Here is a 20030-nt window from a genome sequence, read left to right on the forward strand (position 1 = left end):
GCATGACCTTGAAGTGGTAATCGCCGGACATTGCAGCAAACAGAAGGATTGTGCACTCTGCATGTTCACGAGCAGACAGGATCGTCTCTTTATGGAGTTGGATAAAGTGGGCACGGATACCAGAAAATTAATTTTCTCTTTCACTGCATGAGTGTGGAGAGGAGAGACATGGGTTACTGACCAAACACCTGATAACAGTGTTTACTGTTGGAATACAGAGCTGTCTAACACTTATTCTAATAAAAACATATCACTTATAACAGCTTTTAATGGCTTTTCAAACAGTCAGTCAAAAACTTAGACTAAAACTATAGCATGCTTTGGCTAGGTAATGGGGGCAAAATGTAAAACTATTGAAATGGTCATTTAACAAAGATAAAGATAAAGAAAAGGTATTTGCTACATAAATTACTGTATGTATACGTTCTGTGATTTTGAAGCCCCCGCTCTGATCTCCTCTCCTCCTGATCATACAGCCAAGAAAGGATGAGTGAGTAAAGCCTCTGAACAATGAGGCATATGCACACGAGGAATGTAGATCCTCTGCTCTGTCCTCATTAGAAAACACACACACAGGACAAGTTAAATGGTGTCTGTCTCTTAGATTGAGATTATAAAGGGTGCAAGACAGTATTTTAACTCCTTGTATCAGGCCTGTTTTATGAATGCAATGTTTGTCAGATTCAGTGGTAGTATAGTGCTTTATATTGCCTATGGGATACATAACGTGGAGAGCCTTTAGGCCCCCATAAATCACTGGGTTTTGAGGGAGCGAGTTAGCAAGACAAGGTACAGGCCAATAACACTGCTGGTCTGCTGTTGGTCACATTTCACCCTCCGCACACGACAGGGAAGGGAGTAAAGTAGCCATTTCTCTTGGTTTCCCTCTGTCTCTCACATACACACAAATGCTCTTTCCCTCCACTTTTTCCGTCTGTAAACTTCCTGCCGTAACTCACCGCCAAGCCGTTAAAACTGCCAGCTCTGTTTTCAAGCCACCCTCCCATGGCAGCCATTAATTCTGCAACAGCATCGTAATGGGCTAACAAGTCAATCACACAAGCCTCCATTGCTTTACACTGTGTCACCTTAATGACATGTTCGTCAAAATCTGTCACCAGTGGAGTGCTGCTGGATTCCTTCAGACAGCATGGTTGCAGTTTGTGTGTGTGTGTGTGTGTGTGTGTGTGCGAGTGTGTCTGTGTGTGTGTGCCCACTTCTTCCAAGGAATGTCTGCTTCTCTCTGCCCATGGGGGCTGTGCCAGCTTAACATAACTGCACAGAAATAAATGAGAGGTATGGATGCACATAATGACGGGGTGGTCGTGAGGAGGTGAGGGGCACGGTCGGCGAAGGATTGTTTCCATTTGACTTGCTCTTTTAGGAGGTCATCCCCATCAGGGGTTCAGCCTCCCTCGGTCTTGTCGTCATTACTGCTGGAGGAGGCCGGGGTTAATGAAGGAGAGACCCTGGTAAAAACAAGCTGCCTTTTAATCAGGGGCCTGATAACCTGCTTGGTGTACTGGGCCAAAGCTGACCTTAACCCCGGACTCTCCCGTCAGTCTCAGTCGCTACATGATGTCTGCGCATGCCGTTGTGTCTGTCTACATGTTTGGCTGCCTTTCTGTTGGAATGCATGGGAACCTATGCTTTCCTTTTGTTTTATTTGGATGTGATTATAATGATTGATGCCGTTTTTATACATAGAAAAATACATAAATTAAATACTGGGTTGGAAGAAAAAACAAAAAGAGAAATAACAGAAATTGTGATTATTTTCAAAAAGGATCACTGCAAATGTTTATAATTGAATCTAGTCATTATAGTGGCATTGCCTCATACAGTGGTTTACCCCTATTGCGACATGACCAAGCCAAACAAGCTGTTGCGTAATATTTTCCTGCTTCTAATACATTATGAAATACTGTTAGTAATCCAACATTGTCCTCCAGACTACAATGCCTCTCCTAATAGATCAGTAGCCATCTTATGTGTGTAAAAACGAATGCATGCAGACATACAAGTAGTTGAAAGTAGGCTGTATTTGTTAACAGGGTGGCGTTTGACTATTCGGCTGTTGGCTGGCTCGCAGCTCACTGCCTCTGCCTCACATGGATTGTTGGCTGCTCTCCCCCAGATCCTAGCGAGTAAAAGCCCTGTCCGTACATAAAAGACTACATTTTAAATAGCTTTTGTCATTAAAGCTTTATTAATTGCCTGGGGCAACACTACCCGATGCAGGGTGTGCTAGAAATATATGACACTTTGAGGTCAGTGCGTATTCCTGCTGCGTGTTATGCAGTGGGCAAAATGGAGGCGAATCAGCAGGGTTCAGCGTTTTCGGTAACTGCTCTGTGGATTTGCAGAGGGAGGGCTTTGTCTTTCTCTCAGACACAGCCTTTGTTCAAACTCGTGAGTGCTTGCATGCAGAGATACAAGATCAGTCTACCTCGGAGATAGTTTGTTTTCTGCATGAGATAAATCAGATGTGCATTTCTAAGTGCTTTGGGTATTCCTGCACACTGTGGGTCTCTGTGATTCGCTGTTTGGATGAGGCATTTATAATTAATGGTATATATTTTTGCAGTAGTGTTGAGGCACACTGGCTGAGGAGGGGAGCACAGTGAGTGAGAGGCTTGGTATAGTTATATTGCCAATTATAGAGAGTGTATAGTTGCAATTTTGTTAGTAGATATGTTGTGCAATACATAGATATGTTTACTATCATTGTGGTCTGAATTAGACAGCAGCCACAGGTCCATAACACCAGTTTAAAGAAGATATGTGACAAGGAAATGATTACAGATTTAACTTCCACTTATTTTCAGGTCTCCAGGTATCAATATAAACATAAACATGGATTGTACTACTTGCTTTTGATGTGATTCTCACCTTCACATCGGAGGTGTCCCTCTGACAGTTCCTCCAGGAGCGGGTGATGCCTGAAAAGGTGCGATCTGGGTGGTCGAATTTGTTGTTATTGGCACAAAGGAGGAACGTGGTGAAGGGCTCCTGCAGAGAAGGCAAATTAGACATCACAAAGATCAAAGATCCACACCAAATTTTAGAGTCATCATTATCTTTTTTACACTCTTGATCTGCATTTTGAGTACACCCATTATATCAACATCATTAAAATCTCTGTTTTAACTTACAGGATTACCATGCAATTTATTAACATACAAGTGAGTAGTCTGGATTATCGGTATTATTTCATTGTTATTCTTTCTGCGGCAGACGAAGGGTTCTCTGCGGAGATCAGTCATTCATTGTATCCAAGCCTGGGGGAGAATTAATTAGTGCTCTTCCTGAGTACAGTAAGCCATAGTGATAATTGGTTGAAATTTGGTTTTCTCAGCCTGAGATGGCGACCATTGCCGGTTGGGGTGGATGGATCACTCACCAGAGGAAGAAAGGGATTGTGGGAACAAACCCACAGAGGCCAATCTAACTGCTGTCAAGGGAGCTCCCTCAGTTCATCAGCCTCTTTCTACTAATGATGGGGGAGGAGGAGAAATACAGTATAAACTCCTCATAAAGCTCGTTCAAATTAATAAGCGGACTTCAAAATCAAATATACACCAATTCAAAGAAGCTGTGTGGGTTACAAGGGCCTGTTTTGTGGGGAGCAGATTGGCAGAGAGTGCGCGTGCTTCCTGCTTCTCCTTCAGAGTAAATGAGGACAGTGCTCAGTAACCTTGATGGACACGTCTCCAGCGCTCACTGGGTTGCCTGAAACACATAAACCTGTCACAGCAGCCTCTGTAAATCATTACCCAGCCACTCTTTATTTAGTTCACATATGCCGGTTTACTGGCCTGTGAAATGTGTTTTCTGAGCGCCATTGGTCTAACTCAGGCCCAATCAAATTGAGATGTCGAGACGTTTCCTGTGCAGAAGCCGACAGACCTCAAAGTAACAGCATCATCAAGTCTGACAAGTGACAATCAGCTAATGCAGACTCAAAAATGAAAAGCTGTCTGAGGATGTGGGTTTGACTTCATTCCTATTCAGATGCTTGACTAATTCGGGGGAATTTGAACACAGTACAATAATGGTGGTTGAAGGAGTTATTTTACTCACTATTCTGACAAGCCAGTGCAGGGTGGAGGCAGCTGTGGAGTAGTGGGAGTTGTAATGACAAGGTGGTGTCTGGTCGTCTTCCCAAGTCTCATAGCGTTCAGCGTAGAATGCTGCACGCTTCGGATTCAGAGCACCAACGGGCTGGAAAAAAATAAGGAAATAAGAGGTTCAGTTTGTGCAATGAAGTCATTTGTAACTTAATTGCCTATTAATTAAAATAAAGGCAAACCTTAAGAAATTGTTTAAGTTTCATATAGTATGCTTTTGTTACAATTTGATATTTTAATTGGCTTTGCAAGCATGAGAATATACACTGCTGTATTTGTGTTTTATATACTTTAAAGGGACAGTTCACCCAGAAATCATGAATACATATATTTACCTGTAGTGCTTCTTATCTATATATATCTTATTGGCTTGAGTGCCCAAGATTTGGAGATATTGGCCATACAGAGGTCTGCCTTGTCTTAAATCTAATGCAACTAGATGGCATTAGCTTTTCGAGCTCAAAGCGCTAAAAAAATACACAAGACAGAAATGTCTCTTTCCAGAAATTATGACCAGTTGACTCAAGATAATCCACAGACCTTGTTGTGAGCAGTTTCATGTAGTTTCTATTTTCTTTCTAAAGCACAGGGCTGTAGAAAATGGTCATCTACTCACTGACGAGAAGCTAGCTATCCAAGCTACCTAAGCTACCTCATGTTACAGCTCAGCCACAGAGGACACCATTAGTGTTTACATCCTGAGCTGTCACAAGCACAAGTCTGTATTTTTCTGCACTTTGAGCCCCACAAGAGTGCCATCTTGTTCCATTATATACAAGAGAAGGCAGACACCTCTATGGCCGATAAGACTGGTCAAACTCTTAAAATAATATTTTATACAAAAAGCACGGTCAACAATAGAAAAAATAAGCAAAATCATGTAAAAGTATCAAATAATTATTGTAATAACATAGTAATAAAGGCCAGAAGCCACGCTCCAGTCACTGATCTTGCTGTCTCAAACATTTCTGGGTTTGGATCCAAAACTGCAGCAGCTTCACTGAGCAGCAGGAAGTCTGTAGATCTGAAGACTATACCAGACACATGTCTCGGCAGCATATTAACTATATAGTGAAAGACAAGCACATGAAAGGCTTTATAGACAAGTTCAAGGATCTTAAAAACTCTATTATATATCTGCATATCTGAAAACCAGCGTGAGTAGCTCTTTTCTTTGCTCTTGTTTTAGCTGCCTTCTAATCACAAACACACACTCACTGACTTAACTTAGATTACTGTCATCAGGTCAGTGAAAACTTGTATCTGTTGGTCAGTATATCATCGTGCAAGCCAATGCTATCAAAACTATGGAAATAAATCATTTTCTAATCCATCTAATTCGTTTTTAAACTGTACCATCTCAGACCTCACAGTCCCCAAAAACACTGTTAGTAAATCCTTTAATGAAACACCAGTGGTAAACTTAAGCTAGTCTGACTCATCTAATGTACTTAATTTGGCTTACTTACTGGGCAATCACACAAGTCGCACTAAAAGCCTCGTAAAAAAAAGAGATCTGCCTTTGGAAGTGGAAGTAGAGTAGTTTTTTTCTGCATGATCTTCTGCATTAACCGTCCAATCTTCATCTTTTTTGAGTCTCAAAATAGAAAATCTTACTGCTTACAGATACAGCAGGTCTCATGATCAGTCTTCCATCCATCAGATTTTAACGACTATGCAGATATATGAGAGTCATGGGATGGTTATGGAAAATATTTGGTCCTAATGCTTATAGAATAAACTATTAGAGTGCACAAAAGCATTCATAGGTCTGAAGGATATTTCTTTTATCTCGTATTACACTCTGTAGGCTTCACCTTTTGGATGCATCATTGCAATTTGTACTGTATAGTGTATGCAGAAGCAACAACATGTGTATCAGACACAGTTTTGCCCTGTGACACAGATGATTTGCTGCCAATTTTCTCATGTGATAGTCCAAACTCATGGCTGCAGAGAAACTTATTTCAGCCCATTTCCTGGCAATCCTTCTACTTTTACCTACAGGTTAAAAATTATTTATTGGGTACACAGTTTATATTAACCGCTGCCTTATTCCTCGCGTTGGGAAAGCACGAAAACATAATTGAGCATAATTAGTCTTAGTGGTTCCCCATTAGGCTACATGTGGTGTGGCCGGCAGAGAGGCTGGGGGAGAGTTCAGGGCAGACAAGCAGCTTTTCTCTGGGATTTGTCTGTCAGAGCCCATTATTCTCCTGAACCCTAAAAAGTTCCTGTTGTGCTGTCTTCTGTCTGAAATTTAGAGGGGTACAGCAGCATGGGCGAGTAGGATGGTGCACTGAGGACGGAGGGAGGAGATATGAGCGTCTCCTGCTAAATGTTGTGGGTAATCCATGTGGATTAACCCTGGCTGACCTGATTTACACCCAACGCACCCATAGAGCCAAACACTTTACTCAGCACTGCTACTCCCAAATGTGTTCAGAGCCCTTCTGTGCAACTGGGAAATTGTAATCTGAGGTATCAGGACCTATACAATGTTGTACAAAATTAAAAGTGGACACTACAAGCTTTGGTTTTAAAAATACCAATCAGTAGAATTGAATCAAAATCTGAAACACTGATCATAATTGGCACGCATGTGTTGCAGAAAAACTATTAGATTACATTACATTAACCAGGTTTGCATGTTATCATAAAGACTCCCACAACATATGCATTAAATCAAGCAGTGAACGTTAGTCACCTTAACAATTTCCTTTCATCAATATAAGAATTATAGGAAAACACATTTTCTTAAAGCCTCAAACGATCTTCTTACAAGTAAATAGCAGAGCCTCAAAACGCCAAATGAGCAATAAAGGCAGTGTCAAGACTGAAAATGTCAGAAATCATAAAAACTCTCTCATTCCCTGCTCTACATTTGAAGAACTGCAGCCTAATTACTGTGAGGACATAAAAAGAAGAAAAAAAAACATCTCTGCTATATTTATTTGACATCCATCCAATTATTTCATAGTTAGGCCAAACCTTGGATAGCTTAGGCCATTATTTAACCGCAGCCTCAGTAATAATTTCAATATTGTCCTGACACCATCACTGGGCTTTTGCCCTTTGGCGGCTGTTTCATTTTCATGTGTTCTTAAGGCAACAAAATTACTCCCATTAAACATACATTTAGTGGTGAATAAATTGCTTTCTCTGCCTTTTCAATCACCTCATCCAATATGAGAGCCTCGGAGGCATATTGGCAGTCAATATTAATAAACTCAGTACCACTGAATCGGTTACAGAGGGGGAAGGGAGACTGGTAATGTAATCAATGGCAGCTTTTCTACCTGAAAGCTGCAGCTCAGAGGTCAGAAGAAATAAAATAACAGCCCTCAATTCAAAATGTTCTCAGACTGATGCCTAGAAATAAAGCCATTTATTCTGACATTATTAAAATTGCACAGTTATTCTTTTGGCTGGGGACAGTTTGAATGCAACCTCAGAACGACACACTCTTGGTCATTTTGAAGATTTTGGTCATATCCATGTTTGGCACATGCCTGAAGCTGTATGTCAAAATTAAATGGGGCACGTTTTTTTTCTTTTTTGTCTCTTCCTTAAAATTTAATGGCAGTCCACATCAGTGTTAGCACAATTGAATAGACTGAAAGAGAAGTTTATTGAGATCTGCATAGATTTATGGGGTGATAATAGCCTTGCTTGTGACGTCTTGGCCCAGCTGGATTGGGGTGCGAGCCACAAGACGTCTCGCACTCCGTAAAACCGCCCCTAGTGTAACTAATGCAGGTTAGGGCTGTATGAAAGATGCAGGTAATACATGTCATGACATGTGAGAATAAGGAATAAGGAAAAGAGCTACAGGTTGAAGTGATGAGTTCAAGTAAACAACCTAGATATTTGGAACAAAGCTCACAATGTGGTTATTAAATGTTTTATTTTTTCCTTTTAATATCATGATATCAAAATAAGCTGGAAAACAAACTAAGTCATGTTATTAAAGGCACGCGTGATATGAAACATATAACTGTGCTTAAAGGGATGTTATAAGCTAACATTACATCTTTAACTTTTAAACTTGCAAAAAGTACTAGAGTTTGCCACCAGTACTTTACTTTTTCTGGAGACTAAACTAACCACAAACACATCTTGAACGAAGCACCAAGTTACATGAAAGGCATCCAAAGACGAGTTTACTGACAAGTCATTTCCTCTTCATTCTTATATCTGGCACTACATAAATGAAGCAAAAATGTTCTCACAGTGTTCCCAAGTCACTCAGCTGTGTAAGCAGAAATATAATAAGACACTTTCTGTGTGACATGTAGTGTTGAAGGAAGGCTGCTTTTATTGTGTTTTCTAGAAACCCTGTGTGGCCAGCGAGCTAGGATAATTATATTGACTGCATGGAGAAACTTTTAGTGGTTCAGCCATATCACTGAAGAACTTCTTTTTTGTTACAGGTTGCTGTCATCTTGGAGGGAATTCGCACCTGCCAGATTGTCGAACACTGCTTAAATTGGGACTGTTATACAGCAAACATATAATAAATACACTGAAAAGTAAAAAAGAGACAGACAAAAACAGACAAAAATATAAGTGAAGTTAAAGTAAAGCTGAGAAATCGCCAAATGGATCTTTCTCAGGTGATTAATGGGCATGTACAGATGTAGGGCTGCATAATTCATTGAATTATTATCAAAATCACAACATGACCAAGTGCAATATCCAAATTGCAGAAGCTGATTTTTTTTTTTTAAGGTACAATCTGTGACAAGACAGCACTGTAAAGACATACTGCACTAATGCAGAGATGTCCTCTCTTACAAATCTAGTTCTCCAGATGTAAGACAGCAAATGTGTTTGGTACAGACCCCCACAAATGTCACATCCTCGTGATTTTAATACTTCTTTTCAGTGAAAATAAACATTGTGATGCAAAAATGACCATTCCCACTAATCGTCAGTTGTATCGCAGTCGTAATAACGATTAAAAAATAATCACAATATCATGCAGCGCAAAACATATTGGCCGACAAAATCAAGGAAAAGATATGGATAAATGAGTGTGGAGGGAAATTTAAGGCTGTTCTGGTGGCTTGTGGTCCACCATCTGCATATAAACATGAAGCTGTAAACCAAAGTGTTGAGTGCTGGTTAGCGAGCTCGTCGTTTCCCTCTAAAGTCAAAATTAGACTAAAGCACCAAATGTGATTCTCTGTCTTCACAAATCCCGATGTCTCAATATGTCCCAAATGTGTCGTATAATGAAGGCAGTGTTTGACACCAAAACAGACTAAGCACACCAATAAAAGAAACCATGTTACATTGTAATGAATTGACCATAGGTAGCCTTGAAAAGAGATACTACTACCACAGCATGTTTGCCAAGACAATGCACTCTCAGCTACAAGAACATGAAAGCTTGGCATAATGTAGCTCACACACCGGTGCTCTTGAGAGAGTTCTAGCGTAAGATAAACTAAAAGGCTACTTCTAGGTTAGTCCAAATCCTCTCCACATTGCCTCGGTGTGCTGTCTTTGCCATAAAAAAGTCTACCCTATTTTGTATGGAAATGTAAAATTCTGGTCAAACAATACTTCCCTGAAATGAATGCAAACTACTACAATGTGATTTTGTTTTGACAATGAAAGGACAGCCAAAAATATGAGAAGAATGTATGACTGATTTGCTGCTCAGTGAGAAATAAAAACCCACTTATGATAAGATAGAATAAGCACTTCAGTGGTCCTTTAGTGCTTGTATTCCTGTCATAATCACATCTGTTGATAAGCCCAAATCAGGCTTTGTTTACCTCTGTTCAACAAAGAATAATCACCTCTCCCCTTTTTCCTGCATTGGATATCATACTGATCACAGATATAAGACAATGAAAACAACTGGTTCAGACAGTTCCACACTTGCTCCTATCCGACTTGATTTCTTGTATAACACCTGACCCAGTGAAATGTAGCAACACAACTAAGCAAAGTATGATCAAACTTAGATTTGGCTTCAGATTCAATCAGGATCATCTGCGCTGTTGCACTCCAAAGATGCAGGAAAGAACATGGCTGTTGATGAAGGAGCGTGCATAGAGTGCTTCTATTTGTTTGGTTATATCTAAGCTACCTCCCAAAGAGACGCATATTACATTTAATATTTCAAAATAAATTACATTACAGTATGTTGCTATGGTGCTCTGTCAGGAGAAGTCACAGTCGTTTTTGCTTGCCTCGTCAGAGGCAGGGCCGCATGCAGCTCCAGTCTAATGCAATCAAGTTGCTCAAACTCAAGATAAAGCAGATGTGCTCCCAAAGAGCCTGACTGGAGTGGAAGTGAGGGTGAAGAAGGCTCCATTATGGAAAGAAACGTGTGGAGGGGTTCTTTACAGCTCTGTCTGCATTACCATGAGTGTTTCTCTCACAGATGCCAGAGCAGAAGGTTTGAGAAGGAAGGAATATGCTTACAAGGATAAGTCTAAATTATCAGCATTATTTCAGTCATTTTAAGTAACTAGAAAATGTATGTAAACACTTTAAATCACAGTTATTGAGAAATGAACGTTTTTTTGGTGTTGCTTGTCTTTAAAACAATATTTCACAAAGGATACATCTAATAACTTTTTTGTCAGTTGTGGAGATGCACAGTGTTACCACATCTGCTTATTTCTCCTTCTTGTGCAATTGTATGAATTTCCATCACATCATTTAACAGCTATGAGGAAGATTTGCTTCCGCCTATCTGTCATCCATGTCAATCCATGAAGAAATAATCATTAGAATCTAATAAAAAACTTCACTGCATGAATGTATCTGACATCCAAATATGCAGAAGTCTGGCCCTGAGGCAAAGCAATGCACTGATCAACAGTCCTGTTCACAGTTGACTGAGTGCCCAACCAGCAGGTAATTGTAGGTGTGTTCAGCGGGTTCGTGAGGATATTATTTGGCAGATCAGCACAGAGCTCCTGCAGGTTAAACAATGCTGTCAATCAAATGGCAGTTACTTGTAATTGACAAACAGGTCTCAGGTATGACTCAGATCTGTGGGAAAAATAAAGCCGCCCTAATTGTGCAACACCGGTGTGCTTCACTTTATAATTTAGCTGCAATTACAGTTTAGCTGCTTCAGCCAACCTAAAAGTAATGATATGACAATTTATCTTTTCATGATGCTACAGCTCAGTGAGCTCTGGAGTGACGGATGATATTACATGAGGCGATTTGATATTATTCAAGTGCAGAGAAAAAAATAAACATACAAATTAAAGCAGGAAATGAGTAAAAAGCTTAATGTAATAACCGCTCAGGCTCAGTTTCAAACCGCAACACCTTCTTTAGGAACAGATTGAAATGTGTCTGTATCAAAAACTGTTTATTATTGAAAACTGGCACTGATTTAAAATTATTTTACTTAAAGACATAATAGGTAACATTACTGCATTAAAATGTTTAAAAATTACAAGAAATGTGTTGAGTTGTGTATTTACATTATCCCAAATGTTTCCAACAATGTTCAAACCATGACAAATCTGTAATTTTATTCAAGGTAAAATTTAATTTCCATTTGTCCCCTCTTGTCCCCCTCTTTGCTATAGATTCTGGGGAAACACCACAAGAAACGTCAGAGTGAGGAAAGAAGATGGAAAACTAGCTACCCAGTGACTCGATTGTTTGTATTGCTCATTGTGATGGAGCACAAGTATTCATTGTCTGTTGTAACATTACGATAGCATATATTATTTTTTGGCTATTTCATTAGAATGAAATGACATTAACTGAATAAATGTGACTAAACATGATGTGAGATAATCAGACAGACTTTAATCTGCAATAGCGATTATTAAACAAAGAAGACAAAACCCCCCATGATCCCACGCAACTTCGCAGATTCATCAAACTACAACTTTTGTTTACATTGTTTGGTTAAGGGACCCCTAGTGGCAGAAGTAACATACTTTTGTTTAAGATACTACATATAGATAGGAGAAAAAATAATGTGCATGTCATGGAAAAATAATTCAAGCATTGAATGTAATAAGACTTACATTCCAGCTACCTAGCTTGATGCTACAGTTAAGTTGTAGCTAAATTTTTTAATAAAAACAAAATAAACTAATATTTTTCCTCAACAATTGGTGGTAAAACATGAGTTCTGCATCAAAAATTATGAAACCATACCCAGCCTTAGTTACCACACACACAGCCTGCGTGGTACACAACCACATCCACTGGACATACACCTCAGAGAGACACACACAGCCCCTAATGTACAATGAACAAGTCTCTAGAGACTGTGCGGCTACCTCTGATCCATAATTGAACAAAAGGGCAGGCCAAGCAGAGAGTAGTGTGGGGGGCTTGTGTCCCTCCCCGCTACACTAGCAGTGAACTTTTGGAGGTAAGAGCCCCGGGGTTCCAAGGACAACTGTCAGGAGACACGGGCTGTGAACTCATGCTAATGAAGGCAGCTCAGCCCTGTAAACAGCATGGGAGGATGTCACTGGAATACATTACAATACATAACTGTCTCCCCAGGGCAGGAGGAGTGCACATGGCTCAGCCCTGATCCCCCCCCCCCCGCCAACACACACATACACACACACACCCCGTGGCTCTCTCAGCCCACCTGGATACCCCACAGGCCGGAGCCGCCAAAAGAAGACAAGTGCTGAGGTGACGGTGGCGAGACATACAACTGGGCTGTTTGTCCAAAACGTTCTGAAATATGAAGAAGTGCTCCAGAGCATTGGGAGCTCATTTTTCAGATTCACAGCACTCTTTACTTGTCTGCGTTCGAGAGGAACTTCCTTTTCTTTCATATCAAAATTCTCTTCCTCTCCTGCTACAAAACACAGCACACACATGCCTTGAAAGGCTGAAAATTGATACAAACTGTTGAGAACTGAGACGGCAAACTGAGGCTCTTAGTCAGAACGTCGGCGCTTTGAGGGAAACAAGGGGGAATGAGGGAGCGATAAAGTGAGCGAGAGAGAGAGAGAACTCAGACAGGAATGCGACTGTTTTCAGGTCAGTGAGCTGCAGTGTGCATGTGCAACAGAGAGAGAGAGACAGAAACAGAGAGACAGAGAGAGAGAAGGGGGCGGTGAACAAGTAAACCAGGCCACAGTTTGTGGTAGAGTGATCCGCTGCCTTTTCCTCTTCAGTCAAAGACAGAGCAAACATAACGCTGAACTTTATCTCCCAGGGTTGCGGGGCTTTCGTGTCATTGTGTCTCAGCTTGTGTGATTTGACAGCATTAGCAGAACTCTCGCTACTGCACAGCTTGATGCGTTTTTGACCTGCCATATTTAGAAGGCCTTTCACCGCTACACTGTGAAGATGACCTGTTTTTAACAGATCATCATCCTTGATAGTCAAATCCAAGCAGAAGCTTGAGATGGCAATGTTTTATTAATAAAATTACCAGCTATAAAAAATATGCCAATGTTATGCTTTATTTATTATTGAGGGGTTTTTTTGTTGTTGTTTTTGTTTTACACATATGAAGAGATTAGTTTTGAACATGGATGAACATGATATATATCTACAATAGAAAATACTGTTATTAAACATGCAATAACTAATTTTTGGCCAGTTATAGCATCACTTTTGGTGAACCAATGTGTAAATGTAAATCCAACATTTATTTATTTTCTGTTTTGCTCTCCACCAACTCCTGTGGTAAGTATCCGGCTCTTTAAGCTCCATTATGTTCCTCAGCTAGTTACTGACTTTGTCTTGTCTGGCGTGTGGTCCTGAGCTGCCAGACTGCGGCCTTTGAAAACTTTGCTTAAAAGAGCATTGGGTGCAAACTAAGAGAAAAAACAAGTTAAGCACCGGACAACCAAAACAAAGAGCTGAAAGGTTCATCACTGCGAGTGAACCCTTTCACTTACAAGTAGGCATGTGGTCCATTGATAAAATATTTATAATAGCTACTTGAACATTGTGAGAACTACTTCAACTACATGGCCCAAACCACCCTGAGATCATGAAAATTATTTATGGTAATCCATTGTACAAGGCACATATGGTTAGAAAAATGTATAAACCTCTCTGATGCCGAAATCAGGTCCTCATTACAAAAACATTGTAAGTCTGAAATCCTATCTTTATTCAGTTTAAGATGACATTTGGGATTTGTGGTATTACAGAAACATGTCTCCTGATTGCATTTATCTTAGGAACAAAGCTAATTTAGTCATGCTAACTGAATTTGCTAAATTAGGATAACTCTGTCCTACATTCAAAATAACTGACAAAAATGGCAGTACCACTGTTGTTGGGTCTGTAGACTATTGCAATGACAATGAAGATGGGGGACATCAACACTGAAATAATATGATTGAAAGGCTACTCAAACAATAACTGTTGGAGACGCTAACAATGATGTTAGTCTGTTGGAGATGCTAACAGCATTGTTAGCCTGCTGGAGAAGCTAACACTGACACATTAACCTATTAGCTTTACATTTCCTGAACCACTCCTCCACCGACACGCACTGAAGCTAAAATTGAACGCCCATCTTTTCTTGTCTGTTATAGCAAGCTAGCTAGCCTGTGCCAGATGAAGAGAGACGGCTGCTGTTAAGGATACAGGCAGGCCCCTGTACGTTTTCAACACTGATACAGGTATAACAGGACGAGAGCCTACTGAAGAACTAGGTTTACAATTTTAGTTAGGATTTCTTAAGATAAGATACGGTGTCTGAGACAGGATAAGAGTGTGATTGGGAATTGGTGCTGTAAAAGGAAGATAGGACTTTTCCTAACTTTGGTACTTATGTTAAGATATTGGACAAGTCAATAGGACATCTTTCTGTAATGGGGTCCCAGAAGCCACTTTAAGCTTACGGTCAAGTGCAAATACATGCTGAAACAATACGGTATCAAATAAATGGGGAGAAACTTTCATAACCTCTTTGAGTGCATTTCAGGATGTTACAATCAGTATTTTCCACTTTCTACATTCCACCTCATGACTTTAGACTCTGCACATGATTACTAAGCTATTAAATATGATATTCTTGTACAGTCTGGGCCTTAAAAAGGAAATCCCCTGCCGTCAGGGCCACCCCCCTCCCTTTCCCTGTCATACTGAGGTGCATGGCCAAGAGGCCGCGGTACCTTTGAGAGATCTCTGAAGTTCCCTGGCAAGGTCAGGTCCAACTCCTCTGAGTCGTAGTTGGTGAGCACCCAGGGAAAGACCGGGTACTGGTTCAGGTCATTGTATGTCCTCCCTAGACACGCAGAGCAGACAGAAATCTGTGAGTGATGAAGGCTTAGAAGGAAACAGAGGGGTTGAAAGCGGGGCAGGGTACACTTGAGGCTTCAGTTACTTTGGGGGATCAGCATGCAACATTCCAACAAGCCCCCAATCTCAGAGCCCTCAATCAGACGCACTTCCTGTCTCATATGAGTCTGGCGGGGAAACATACACTAATGGCGAGCTCTCTTTGCTATGTTTTCTGTGCTCCCCATGCCTTTTCCTGTTGAGTGTACATCATCAGTGGACTGTGGGAGTTACAAGAGGTCTGAGCAAGCTGTCTTTAAGTATATAGAGAACACAAGTACCTCCAAGTTGTGAAGAAGGGATGTAATTTGAAGGATATAGATTCTCCTGAGAGCCATGACTCCAAACGCCTGAAATGTCACTGCAAGTCTGAGTGGCAAGATGTGAATTTTCTCAGTGCTGTGGCAGTGGGAATATGGTTTTCAGATGGCAAAACGTGTCAAAGGAAATCCATGGGAAAAGCCAAAATTATGTACCATGTTCTCATTAATGCTCTTCTTTTTTTTGAAGATGACACTGATACAGCTGGTAGGTCAGGTGGTGGCAAGTCATAATCCAGGACTGAGACAGGGCTGCTACGGATGGATTTATTTGGAATTTTTACTGTTGATGACGAATCAAGCCAGAAATGTGGGCTCAAAGCAAATCAACATTTTATTTTACCCACAAAGAAAGATCAAAATAAATTACAATTGAAAGCAGTGCAAACTCTAAGGTTTGACCACATTCCTGTGACATCCTTTTTTAATCGAATACCAAATTTTTTCCAGAAACACTTCACATGTTTTCATTCTTTTTCAGTCTTGCTGTTGACTAGCATATACCAAGCCATCCTAACATAAACCGTAAGAATGACTTTTTTAATTCAGAGGTCAATAGTGACTTCAAAGTAACACATTAGTGCATCATTACATAGGGACCATTGGAGGAAATGAGACACTCCTGCACAGCTTTACATTAAAAATATTACGTTTTCATGGTTAATTGATGTTCACGAAGCCGTCAGAGAAATATCTTAGATCAACAAATTCAATTATGTAAAGCACGTTGTTTCTTAAGATGACATTCTAGCCCCATCATGTAATAGCAACTTACTGAATGCTTTAAGTATTTCAAATCAAAGAAGCATCAAGAGGTGGCAACACTAAGGTTAGAATAATAAAGGCAGTTTTATAACATCTACATAAAAGATCATGCATTAGTATACAATATTATGCAATGCAATGAAATAAGATTGTTAAATGGAGGGCTGCAACTAACAATTATTTTCATTGTCAGTCAATCTGACAATTTCCTCTATCAAATGATTTGTTGTCTGGTCTAAAGAGACTAGAAATATCCACATTTAAGAAGCTGGAGAGAATTTGGACTTTTTTGTTCTTTAAAAAGTTACTCAAACCAATAAATTAACAAAAAAGTTAGCGAAGGAAATTAATCGTTGCAGCTCTTAATGGAATAGCTCCTCCAAAATCTGCTTGCTCGTGACAAAAAGTTTTTAATGATTACCTACTAATCTTTATGAACTTACACCTATCAAGCGGGCCTGTCTCTGCTCACTCCTGGACTGCAGCAGGTTGGCATTAGGTAATCTAAATCTAGCTGAGCGCGTGATAATGTGTGACAGGCTAGTCAATGGGAAGGCTTCAGCAGACTATCCAGGGTCTGGGGGAAGCTACAGAGCATAATTATCCAGGTTAATGCCACACAGTGAAAAGGAAGCAGTGGGCCGAGCGTGGTGGAAGAGTCGGGGGTGTTGGTGTGGTTCAACCTGCTGGTTCTGAGGCCTGAGTTGGGGTGGCAGGATGTTAATAACAGTGGAATAGTGTTTAATTAGAAGACCACTTCCCTTTCGCACCTCTTCTCAGCACTTCACCCCCCGCCTGTCTGCCGCCCCACACTATTCTGACATCCCTGTCAGCCCAGGTCATTACCAGGGATTTTTAATGAATTTTGGGCATGTTTTTCTGTCTGCCTTACATCTAATTAGCTGACAATAATGTATCGAACTCGAGCATGAGCTAAATATAAATATGCATGAATATGCAGCGAGAGAGAGGATGACACCTCTCAGAGCAGAGTAGCGTGCAGTTGCTCTCGCCTTCCCTGTTAGTCGCAGTTCAGATCAGAGAGTCGACAACAGAACCTCTCAACTCCGCAGACACACATGTGTAAGCTCTCACAAAGCCAGGCACTAATTATCTGGCAAAATCTGCTGTGCCTGCTCTTTGCTTCAAACAGCACACTCCCATGAACAGTGAAGTCTACCACGTTCAGCACCACTTAAGGTTACTGTGGATTCTTAAACAAATATGACATACCTGAGGCCACTTATAGTATGCCTCTGCTTCCACTGACACATAAAGTTTATTGATCATGATAGCTAAACTTAAAGTCATAAGTCTCTAATGGTGAAGAGATTCACATAGATAATAGATTAAAACTTAACACTTGTAAATTTTGCCCGGGTAAGGAAGAAAACAATTCAGAACCTATTTAACTGATGGCTGTGAAAAAGAGAATATATCATTTCTGCACCTTCAGCTACTTCCAAATTAAAAGAAGAGAGTATCACTTGGGAATCGTTACCTGCGATAGTGTTGAGAAACATGAGGTACTCAAAGTTGGAAATCTCTCTCCTCTGCCAGCGCTGGGTCATGTTGGAGGATTTGAAAAGCTGTCGAGGGGTGGCCAGGGAGATGCGCCTGGAAAAACATTTCAACGACGAACCAGGAAACAGAAGGCTGGTGTCAGTTATGGATATTTTAAAACTTTTGTCATGAAAAATTTAAAAGCAACGAGCATAAACTGCATATGCAGGTATGGTGAAAGTCAGAGAAGTGGCTACATCACAGACAACTGGTATATGAATTACAATATTCTATAGCTGATAACCAGTTCATGTCCAGCATGTCAGAAAAACATACTGAGATGAAGAACATAGACAGTAATTGTGGCATCAACTACAGTGGCACTCCCAGTTTTACAAAACTTTGATTGAAACTAGGTGAAAACTAAGAGTGTTTGATACTATGTGTTAATTTGGGATGGCTTGCTTTTTATCCAACCAACATAAGATTTAAAGCAGCTATAAGAAACTTTCTGGCAGCCCCTGTGGACAAAAGTGGTATGAGCACCGCTACCTTGTGTCATAAAGGTCTTAGTATAGCTAGCTTGCACATTTGTTTTTGGCGGTGAGTGAAAGAAAAACACATTGTATCTTTAATACTATTTTTCTTTTTTAAACACAGCTGTTTGCAGGGCAATGAGATAATGTATCTCTTTGTGGCTAAGTAAGATTAATAACTGTAATTAATTCTAAAACTATAGTTATCAACATTCCCTAGTAATATTATATCTTAGTGATAAGCCTGCAGCTTATTATCATAGCTTGGTAGCAAGGGCATTATAAAATGGTATATTATAATCCAGTTGTTCTGCTGTTGTCTGGCAATACAGAAGTATCTGCTGCCGTACCACCGGACTACAGAGCAACTTCTTTCCTCCGGCAGTGAGACTCAATTCACCCTCAGCACCACCACCATAAAAAATAGTTTTAATTTTTCAGAATCCAACCTGGTGGCTGGTATTAACAATAACAGTATAGAACTAGCCAATCTTCTTGCTGATGTTCTTGTTTGCTTTTGTAGGTCATAAAGGCATCAGTATTAAAATAAGACTGTTGCATAACCCTTTAAAAGCTCCTTGTCGTACAGTAGGTTTAAGGGAATGCTCTTGTTTTGTAACCGTTTATAAATAGTCCTGTTAGCACTATGAGGGTCTACAGGGAATCTGTGGTTTCACTGCGGTCAGTGGCCTGGCTGCAGCCCTGCTATATAGAGTCTTCTGTCAGAGAATTAGGTCAGTTCAGTCAGGGTCAGTGCACATCCACTTCAATGACTGAACCAATGGGACTCCAAATGACTCTGCTGCAGGCCAGGCTGCACAGAGGCCCCATCAGACAACACAGAGGAGGCAACATCAGCCATGAAGGGATTACAATATTAGAAATATTCAGTTATGAGTTCATTTTCTTCTGACATGTGTGACCCACCTGGCTTGTGGAAGTCCATAGCTGGTGCCAACTCCCACTCGAGGAAGACTGTAGACCACTTTCTTTACTGTGGCCTGGTCGGGAAAGTTGAACATGACTGATGCTGTGAAACAGCGACAGATATCATTTAGTGATGAAGAAGCATGATTGTGAACCATGAATTTCAAATACTCTAATTGGCACCTCCACTTACTTCTGTTAGCCATAAAGACCTCCATCGCTGTGTTCTGCAGAAGGTAGCGTCTAGAGAATACCGCCCGAATCTCACTGAACATCCACTTCCCATGTAAACCCTCAGTGTATGCTAAGACCTAGAAGGGCAGAAGAAGAAGACGTGGATAATGGTTAGGTTGCATGAGGAATCATGGGTCGACTATCATCAATGTTTTTTTCAATTAATAATTATTTTATTTAAAGAGTTTATCTTTGCTAATGTTTGATTCACGCTGATGTAGATTTTCAGATACATTTTAGTTTTGAAAAATAAAAACTTAAAAAATCTTAGCAAACAATAATTTGAGGCCCCCCTGCAGAGGACCCCCTAGGAGCTGGAGTCAGGACTTAAATTAAATAAATTAAAT

General features: G+C 40.4%; 1 protein-coding gene across 4 annotated transcripts in view; it reads right to left on the reverse strand.

The window, feature by feature from the left end:
- The window catches only part of nbeab (neurobeachin b), a 224487-nt gene that overhangs the window by 21316 nt on the left and 183141 nt on the right, over nucleotides 1-20030 (reverse strand). For all 4 annotated transcript variants that reach the window (XM_084351842.1, XM_084351841.1, XM_084351840.1 and 1 more), the window contains exons 40-45: nucleotides 19643-19760; nucleotides 19450-19552; nucleotides 17985-18100; nucleotides 15233-15345; nucleotides 4084-4224; nucleotides 2893-3012 (exon numbers count right to left, since the gene is read on the reverse strand). In XM_084351842.1, coding sequence (XP_084207968.1) covers nucleotides 2893-3012; nucleotides 4084-4224; nucleotides 15233-15345; nucleotides 17985-18100; nucleotides 19450-19552; nucleotides 19643-19760 — 711 coding nt within the window. The remainder of the gene's footprint in view (nucleotides 1-2892; nucleotides 3013-4083; nucleotides 4225-15232; nucleotides 15346-17984; nucleotides 18101-19449; nucleotides 19553-19642; nucleotides 19761-20030) is intronic.

The sequence above is a fragment of the Pagrus pagrus genome, assembly GCF_965226575.1.
Source record: "Pagrus pagrus genome assembly, chromosome: 4".
NCBI lineage: Eukaryota > Metazoa > Chordata > Actinopteri > Spariformes > Sparidae > Pagrus > Pagrus pagrus.